The 9937-nt window shown below is 43.6% G+C and overlaps 1 protein-coding gene across 3 annotated transcripts in view; it reads right to left on the bottom strand.

Moving 5' to 3' along the window:
• Positions 1 to 2058: 2058 nt before the first annotated feature.
• The window catches only part of LOC122562171 (pseudokinase FAM20A-like), a 51383-nt gene continuing 43504 nt past the window's right edge, over positions 2059 to 9937 (bottom strand). For 2 of the 3 annotated variants that reach the window (XM_043714787.2, XM_043714788.2), the window contains 2 exons: positions 7578 to 7637; positions 2059 to 6946 (listed from right to left, as the gene is read on the bottom strand). In XM_043714787.2, the coding sequence (XP_043570722.1) occupies positions 6679 to 6946; positions 7578 to 7637 (328 nt within the window). In that variant the 3' untranslated portion in view covers positions 2059 to 6678. The remainder of the gene's footprint in view (positions 6947 to 7577; positions 7638 to 9937) is intronic. The other variant, XR_006315258.2, reaches the window with a different exon arrangement.

The following is a 9937-nucleotide window of genomic DNA, read 5'->3' as shown; positions in this document are numbered from 1 at the left end:
GCAAGTCGGACAAGTCCGGACAGGTCAAGGGGACAGTGTGGAGCTGGAAATTTGAAACTAGGATGAGGTGGGGGAAGGGGAAATGAGGAAACTGTTGAAGTCCACATTGATGCTCTGGGGTTGAAGTGTTCCGAGGCGGAAGATGAGGTGTTCTTCCTCCAGGCGTCTGGTGGTGAGGGAGCGGCGGTGGAGGAGGCCCAGCACCTCCATATCCTCGGCAGAGTGGGAGGGGGAGTTGAAATGTTGAGCCCCTGGGCGATTTGGTTGATTGGTGCGGGTGTCTCGGAGATGTTCCCTAAAGCGCTCTGCTAGGAGGCGCCCAGTCTCCCCAATGTAGAGGAGACCGCATCGGGAGCAACGGATACAATAGATGATATTAGTGGATGTGCAGGTAAAACTTTGATGGATGTGGAAAGCTCCTTTGGGGCCTTGGATAGAGGTGAGGGAGGAGGTGTGGGCGCAGGTTTTACAGTTCCTGCGGTGGCAGGGGAAAGTGCCAGGATGGGAGGGTGGGTCGTAGGGGGGCGTGGACCTGACCAGGTAGTCACGGAGGGAACGGTCTTTGCGGAAGGCGGAGAGGGGTGGGGAGGGAAATATATCCCTGGTGGTGGGGTCTGTTTGGAGGTGGCGGAAATGTCGGCGGATGATTTGGTTTATGCGAAGGTTGGTAGGGTGGAAGGTGAGCACCAGGGGCGTTCTGTCCTTGTTGCGGTTGGAGGGGTTGGGTCTGAGGGCGGAGGTGCGGGATGTGGATGAGATGCGTTGGAGGGCATCTTTAACCACGTGGGAAGGGAAACTGCGGTCTCTAAAGAAGGAGGCCATCTGGTGTGTTCTATGGTGGAACCGCTCCTCCTGGGAGCAGATACGGCGGAGGCGGAGGAATTGGGAATACGGGATGGCATTTTTGCAAGAGGTAGGGTGGGAAGAGGTGTAATCCAGGTAGCTGTGGGAGTCGGTGGGTTTGTAGAAGATGTCAGTGTCAAGTCGGTCGTCACTGATGGAGATGGAGAGGTCCAGGAAGGGGAGGGAGGTCTCAGAGATGGTCCAGGTAAATTTAAGGTCAGGGTGGAATGTGTTGGTGAAGTTGATGAATTGCTCAACCTCCTCGCGGGAGCACGAGGTGGCGCCAATGCAGTCATCAATGTAGCGGAAGAAGAGGTGGGGAGTGGTGCCGGTGTAATTACGGAAGATCAACTGCTCTACGTAGCCAACAAAGAGACAGGCATAGCTGGGGCCCATACATGTGCCCATGGCTACCCCTTTGGTCTGGAGGAAGTGGGAGGATTCAAAGGAGAAATTGTTAAGGGTGAGGACCAGTTCGGCCAAACGAATGAGAGTGTCAGTGGAGGGGTACTGTTGGGAACGTCTGGAGAGGAAATGATGAGCTGAGGAGTGCACTATTCAGGTAGCAACCCCGCTGAGCAAACTTACTTCCAAAGATATTGATATTGGTGATTCATCTCTCAATCCCTGCTGCTGGCTATTCAGTACTAAATGCCAGTTTACATCTACATATTGGCTTTACGGTGATCTAGATGTTTATGTTTTATGGAACTGCTTCCTGGGTGTGCAATGCAGAGGTAGTTACTGTGGATGAGATGACCATGGACTGGGGCAACTCCTGACAGCTGCCTTGAGAAGTAGGAGCAGGGAGTCAGGGTGTGGTACTTGAGAGAGGTTGGTCAGAGAGGCAAAGTCTAGGGAATGGGGCAGATGGAGAAAGCCAGAGAAATAGGGGTGAAACAAAAGAGGAAAACGCGGAAACAGGGGCCTCAGGAAAATAGAGCAATACAACACAGAGTCACAGGCTACACATAAAGGGAAATACAGAAAGAGGGGCAATACAGAGATAGGGACAGCACTGAGACGGGGACAGCACAAAGTCAGGAACAGCACAGAGACAGGGACAGCACTGAGGCATGGAGAGAATTTAATCAGAGGTGACAATTTTAATTTCCCATCTTGAACTACTTGTGAATGCGCTCTTGGTTTTGACAATGTTTCACAAGACAATTACTCCCACAGAGCCAGAAGTAAAGATTGTCAACTCCACAGGTCTCAATTGTTTTAGTTTCTTTATTTTTAATATTTGATGACAGGTTTCAAATCAAATATTTGAGATAAGTAATAAGTACTCCCTTCTAGGACTCCATCAATGAACCCCAATAACAAACAAAAAAGTAAACCAACACTTTAAAGGAAACTGAATAAATTAGATGAAGTAACATTTGTTGTGGCTGGGGATGCACTCCAGTGCCACCTGTTGTGTAAAGCCTCAAAGTGGGACACTGTACGCTCCGAGTCCAGGGCTCTTTCTGTGTCAAAACGTTCAGGAATGTCTCCAACCAACATCATCAACCCTGAACATAAACACAGCACGTTGCGTGAAAGCCAGAGTCAGATTGGTGTATCTGTGAAATCTGATGAAATAACAGGCCTGGGGGCCTTGGCGACATTTGCAAAGTTTGAGATCAGAAGGGACAACAAGCTCAAGTCCACTTGCAGAATGAACACACAGGAACTCCAATGTTACAAACATGTTGGAAAGGTGGATGCTGAGTGTCTCAGTAAATATTGTTAGTTGTTCTGAGCAGAGTCAAATTTCTTTAGGTACTTGCTATGCTATGATTTGTTTTGCAAAGGAAGTGATTGTGTCGTGAGAATAATCTTTTTTGAAATGGATTTCAGTTCATAGGGCACTGGCAGCAATACTGGAGTAGTGAGAGCTATTAAAATGGATGGTTTGCATTTAAACTTAGCGGGGACTGGTGTCTTGGCGAATCAAATAACGACAGGTGTTGAGAGGGCATTTGAACCAATTAGAGAGGGGAAGTGAAAGGGAGAGGGGAAAGGTAACAAGATATGGTAGCATTAAAAAGCAACTATTTATATATTGAACCCCGAGTGGGACAGTGTACAAAGATAGAAAAACCTCAATAAATAAGGTCAAAGGGGATAAAAATAGGTAAAAAGGCAAAATTAATTGCTCATTACTTGAACTTGTGTTGTATTCAGAAAAAAATAATTAGTGGCATGAATACAGGGTGTGATCTTAGAGCCATTACAGAGACATGGTTACAAGGAGGTCAAAGTTGGGATATATTCAGGGTTATGGTTACAGGGAGATCAAAGTTGGGATATATTCAGGGTTATGTGACTTTTCAGAAGGACAGGCAGGAAAAAAAGAGTGGTGGGCTAGCATTGTTAGTTTTCCTTAGTGGGGGAATCAAAGATTATGGGGAAAAGTAGAGGATTATCAGATCAGCCAGGATCACCTTAAATGAAGGAACAGATTTGATAGGCTGAATCACCCAATTTTGCTCCGATGTCTTATTGTCTTTTCACACAGCATGTTGCTGGGATCTGGAATGCACTGCCTGGAAGTGTGGTGTGGTCAGGTTCAATTGAGGAATTTAAGTGGGCATTGGATTATTACTTAAATAGAAATAATGTGCAGGGTGGAAGGGAAAAAGTAGAGGTCCAGCACCAAGCCACTGCAGGCACAATGGGCCAAATGGCCTCCTCCTGCACTGTAACAATTCTGTGATTGTGTTGTAATTGTGCAGGCAAATAAATTCAGGTGAGTGTGAACAAAATCAAGGAAGGATTCCAGAACAACCTTGAGGAAGAGTTGCTCAGAGACAAGGAAGAAGTATAATTGTTTTGTTTTGATGAAAATCAGAAAGAAATGGCAGATTTTTATTGTGATAAGAAAAAATGGGTAGTACAGGTTGGGGGGCATTTAATTCCCTGGAAGGTGGTGGGTGGAGACTCCACCCCCTTCCTACCTTTGCCTTGATTGTGTCTAGGGCTGGAAGGCCCATAGATGGCCTTCAGGATTGCTGCTGCCTTCAGGTGGTCAATCAATGAAAATAAATTCATCCATTAGCTTGGGGTGGGGAGATTCACTAATCAAAAGGCACTAATCAAAAGGCCTGAAAAAGGGCTCATGCCTGAAATGTCGATTCTCCTGCTCCTTGGATGCTGCCTGACCTGCTGCGCTTTTCCAGCAACACATTTTCAGCTCTGTTCTCCAGCATCTGCAGTCCTCACTTTCTCCTAAAAGGCACGATGTGTCAGGGTTGGTTTATCGGGCTGAGGGGGAGATCAAAGAACCTGGCATTGGGAAATGGAAGGCTACTGAAATGGAAGGCCTCTGCCCTCATCTCCCCACAATGCTCCTTCCACGAATGGCTTGCCTTCATTGCCATTTCTAGGCTTCAGGTGGGTGAATTACCAGCAACAACCACAGCCTCACTGGTGGCACAATTGAGCAGTTGTCAGCCTCTGACTGGCTGAGGGAAGGGCTTTCTGCTTGAGATATCCTTATACCAGGGGAGGTCGGCTGCTGAGAGGCACTTAATGTCCCGAGCTTTCCCGAAAATAGGTGACACGGTACCAAGAACCCTGTCACCTACATTAAAAACCAGCCACTGTGTGCTTTGGGTCATGGCTGAGTTAATGAGCTGACAAAGAGGGAGGGGATTCTGCATTTAAACATGGTCAGCCATTGACGGCTACTGCCTGTCCTGAGCTTCTTTATGAGATTAGGCCTATACTGAGGTTTGCTACTGGCTGTTTGCTGAAGGACATTTCTGTAGGTTGGCACATGCTTGTAAATCCTGGGCCTACAAGAAGAGGGCAAATTACTAGAATCACAAAAAGCCATAAATGATTGTATTCCTTTCCCTCCTTTAATAAAATATGTTAGACATTTCCGTACAACTGTTCCAACTCCAGAACCTCACCTCTAGCCAAATGGCAGGGAGCAGCATTTAGCAAGTTCCTTGCTGTTGCCTCCTTCTTTATAATTCTAAATCATTTATATGCTCAACAAAGTTTGAGTTATCTGACAGTTTGAATGAAACCACAGAACTGATACAGAAAACTGAGTATTTACTGTCAGAAAATCTAAGTTATCAGCAAGTATTAAAGTAAGTGGAGATGATTACTATTTGAGACTTGTAATAGGACTAAGACGTGGCAGCTGCAGACGTGACACAAAACTTTTATAGAGATAAGTTGAGACAAAACTAAATAAAATTAGTGTTGTCGCCTATCTGGTTACAGAGGTGAGAGGCCATCTTGTTCTGAGTGGGATGTCCAGAAATTTCTGGAATTTCAAAGACCAGTTTGCACTCTGACATATAAAACTATTCTTTTTTTTATTTCACCTATACTTCTAATCAACCTGTTCAGAGTTGTTATTACACACCTCTGGAATAGTTGGGACCTGAACCCAGGCCTCTTGCTCTGTTTTCCCACTTGCTTCTGTGTGTCCCGATGTGGGAATCATTACACTGAGTTTAATTCCTTCCAGCTAGTGGCAGAATAATGGTAGCAGAATTAAAGTGAAGTCAATCAATCCTAGAAGGAACCACTCATTGTTGATCCTCCATCGATTTAGTTTTGTTTTGTTTTAAATAGTAATCACCACAGGTAAAACACCCATGTATCCAATTGAGTATTTACATGCGAAGCCCATTATGGCAATGCAAACCATCATAGGTGAGGGATAGGAAGAGCAGGAAGGGACTAAACCAAAATGGAGTTGGTAGGAGAAATTAGCACTGTATATCTACGGTACCTACCTCTCTCTAAAGGCATTGAGACTGTTGACGGACACCACATGCTCCCTCTCTGAGGACACCCGGGCACAAATGTAGCCGTGAAAGAGGGTAGACAAGCAGCAGAGATGACCCCCAGCAGAGCCCGCTGCCTGGACCTCTTCTTATCCAGCCTGGCCAGGCCCAGGGGCACCCCCACCATTTTAACGTGGGCCTTTCCAATCATGCTGATTGGGTTATCTCATTAATTGATGTAAATCAGGATTCTATAATGTACATAGAGTCCTGGCTGAGCATTTCCTGAGTTGAGTGTTGCATGGACACTCTGTTCAGTAAATCTCAGTGACTGTTACACTGACCTCTGGTGGGCAGATCATGCAGTCCCAAGGGAGCATGTTCCTGAGCAACAGCCATCAAAATGGAGTGGGCCTCCCAATGAAAGATCTGGTGCCTGGCATACCATGCTAACTGCCTGATTGTTAATTATGACCTTGTTAGTTCTTTTGAAGCCACCAGGTTTCCAATAAATGTTTAGCAGTGCAAAGAAAATAACAGGACTAAAGCTGTAACCTAGTTCCAACCCCCCCCCCCACCTTAGAAAAGGTTTGTAACTAACAAAATGTGACAGCCCATCTAAAATGTTACAGTTGGCAGACCTGAAATTCACTGTCAAAGTGCCCAAATTGGAGCAAGGGAGGTTCCCATAGCTGGGTGAGATGGACAGTGTTATTTCTTCACTCAGTTTAGTGCAGGATTGAACTGATGAGCTGGTGCTCCATCTATTGGCTCAGACAAAAAAATGAACCCGTGAATCCTCAGCAGCAAATCCAAACAACTTTGAGAAAGTTCCACATCTCATATTCTGAGCAACCAGGTTGGGGAGCCAGGCTACAGAGATGGATAAAATTGTGCAGTCTTAAATATTACTACGTGTCAGTCAACAGAAGTGCATCTTCGGAAATAATTGAAAGTGGCACAAGAAACAAAAACAAAATCCACCACATCAAGAAAGAATTTGCCTTTTAAATGCGTGAAGAATTCTATTCTCAATGGTCTTTCCTATTTGTCATTCACTCTCCTTGTGCTTATGGACAAAATGTGAGTGGGCAGGTTATCTGGCTACTGCATTGCTGTTAAAATCCATGTAGTCAAACTCATCTCCCACATCATCCTTGATCACATCATCAAATCTGTGTTGCTGCAAACATTTCTGAACTGCCTTCAGCACAGCCTGCAGCCTCCTGTCAAGGGCAAGGAGGTGAGGTTCTGTCAACACTGGGCTGAGAGCATCATGAAGCAAGGATTCCCGCATAACATCACTCAATCGATAATCTGGTTGTGACAACAGCTTCAAACGTAAGAGTGTTGACTTCTTTATTCTGTAAAGTAAACAGTACATCGATTAGGGCCTTCAGCTGACAATCTATTGGACTGGATTTTGCATCAAGAATAATAAGGAGAGCATCTTACTCCTGAACAATGAGTCCAATCAAACAGCAACTTACAGTGTCCATGTATGTATATTAGAAGTGGATGTTTGGAAGTTGTTCAATGTTTCTACAGTAGTTCCTGCACAGACACCTCACTGGGAGGTCTGGTGGTTAAACACATAGGGGCCATAGACTTGATATACCTACCCAGTTGATACCCACAAAACATAATACAGTGAAAAGGTTACAGCAGTTTCTTTCATGGGTAAGTGAACTTTTAATAGGTTAATAAGTCTTAATTACTGCTAATCAATCTCCAACAATGAATATTACATTTTACGAGAGTAAAGTCACATTCCTTCAGATTTAAATTATTGCTGACGATTTAAAAAAAAATGATCCTCTGATCTCAGGTCAAAAAGTAACAGCAGGACCAATGCAGGTCCAGATTAAGCACAGATGGTCTCATGGCTAAATTGGTGTGTTTCACACCCATGTTATGACCCAGATAAGGGTATAACACATGTTTGAACGAATTTGTCCTCATATATAAGATGTTATTCTGACAGCGAGGGATTACCTGCAGCACTGAATGAGCGGGGCAAGGATGGAGAGTTCATCATGTGAGTGTTTACCAAACCTAAGAAAAATAAATAAATGGTTTAAAAGCTAGTTCGTCAAAATGAGAAAGAAAGCATTGTCATTGAGATATGCTTATCAGGATAATATACAGATATTAATTAACTGTAACGTTTTGTCAGGATTAGATGCCCAACAATGCACTTTCAACTATTTGTTATTTTGCACAATAACCACACCCTTTGATTTTTCTGTCTGTAAAATGTTTGCAATACCATATCACAGTTAATGGCTTAAATGACTCTGCCCCTGAATAAGCTCATCAGCTGCTGAAATTACCACCCACGCTTTTTCTTACCTCAACACATAATGATGCAGTCATGGCTGACTTTCTATCCTCCACCTTACATAAACGTAAGCTCATCCCAAACTCCCATGCCCATGTCCAAACTTACACCAAGTCCCATTCATGCATTACCCTCAGGTTGCCCAGCAACTTTGACTCCTGGTCCAGAAATGCTCTATTTTAAAATCCTCATTATTTTATAATTGTCTCTGTATATCCCTCTGTATCACCACCCCTCTCTTACGATTCTCCTTAAAAACATTTAGACCAAGCTTTTGGTCATCTGTCCAAATACCTCCTGATGTGTTTCGGTGTCAAATTTTGTTTGATAATGGTCCTGTGAAGCAACTAAGGATGTTTCATCATATTAAAGATGCACGTTGTCGTAACAAAGGTCATGGCAATAAGATTGTGACAGCAGAGGAGTAACAACAGGTTGTTCACAACAGGACAGAATTTCCAAAACAAAAGCTAAGAAATTTCACTATAGGTTATTGACCTGGTTTTTGTTTGAGCTTGCAGGGACTTAAATTATCTGTTAATGTGAGCAAAACCAATCAATTACTAGACTCAATTAGTGTTTGAGTCTCAATGATGGCATATTGCAATATTTTACTGTAATGCAGTGTTGACAGATATCTAGATCAATGAACTCCAAAGGTGAACAATCACCCTGTGTTTTGGACAGGTCCAAAAACATGATGCATTTTTTGACCCTGCCATGTTCTACTGTGTGTTCATATCATGAAGCTGGCTGTTCTGATGTCAGGAGAAAGTGAGGACTGTAGATGCTGGAGAGTCAGAGTCAAAAAGTGTGACACTGGAAAATCACAACAGGTCAGAAAGCATCCGAGGAGCAGAACAGTCGATGTTTCGGGCATAAGGTTTTCACCAGGAACGTAAACTACAACCTGTTAAGAATCACTTTATCATAAAATCTCTATTCAGTGTGGTTAGAGGTCATTCAGGCCATCAAATCTGCACCGACCCTCCAAACAGCATCCCTATCCCCAGAACTACCATGACTAATCCACCTCATCTGCACATCCCTAGTTACTGTGAACAATTTAGCATGGTCAATCCATCTAATCTGCACATCTTTAGAACTGGAGGAGTGCTAACCACTGTGCCACTGTACTGCCCCAAACAATCAGGATTGATCCAAGTCGACAGTAACCTGTATAGCTCAGGGAGCTTTGTTTTCCAAGTAGCGGGTTTTTGTTTACAAGAGACTGAAATAGTCTTTGTCTCTTTTCTGATCATTAAAGAAAGATTTAAAAGGAACTAAGTTCTCACCACAGAAATCTCTTCCAGGTATGTTACAAAACTAGCCTAGACTAGTTAGAATAAATCCAGACTGTCTGTCTTCCCATTTCAGACACACCTTTTGGAAATAGTGACAATGACTGATGCTTTTATATTACCCTAATAGAATGCAGACCTACTTTTATAATTAAAACGACAGGGGTGTGTTCGATTCAGACTGCACACATTTCCTGAATTGAGATTTCCTTTACATTCATTTTCTGATAGTTATTTGCAATCCCAGTTATCAGTAGTCTTTATATTCTGACAGCTTTCCTTGAATATTTTCAAGAAAATGACCTCAGATGTGCAGCATCAAAATGAGTGTGTTCCCAGCTCACTTGCTAAATCTGCCAGTTTCCAATGGCTCACTACACCTGAAACAAGCTGTCAGAAATCAGCAGTAAAAACACATTTGAGAAAACAAATGGTGCCATAATTAGAGCTAAACTAGGAAAGCTGTCTTTAGCACTGCACTCGCCAATAACATTTTTAAAATGTTTCATTCAGCACAGCTGGACTTGTGTTCTCAATGGGCAAGGCTCCAGCTTTGTGCTTGCTCAGCATTTCGATGATCTTGAAGACGTTTTCTTTAAAATTCCCTTTTGCTAATCTGCAGTTCATAGCTGGACCAGATGTTTCTACCCTCCCGCCCTTAGCTGCACACAATAAGAAATCAACTAACTGAAGTTCTACCCTTTAGAAAATGA

This window comes from Chiloscyllium plagiosum, unplaced genomic scaffold (assembly GCF_037043375.1).
Source record: "Chiloscyllium plagiosum isolate Xiang-an unplaced genomic scaffold, Cpla_swu_hap1 HiC_scaffold_25, whole genome shotgun sequence".
Lineage (NCBI taxonomy): Eukaryota > Metazoa > Chordata > Chondrichthyes > Orectolobiformes > Hemiscylliidae > Chiloscyllium > Chiloscyllium plagiosum.
The sequence above is the reverse complement of the archived record's forward strand: the minus strand, read 5'-3'. Positions and strand labels throughout refer to the sequence as shown.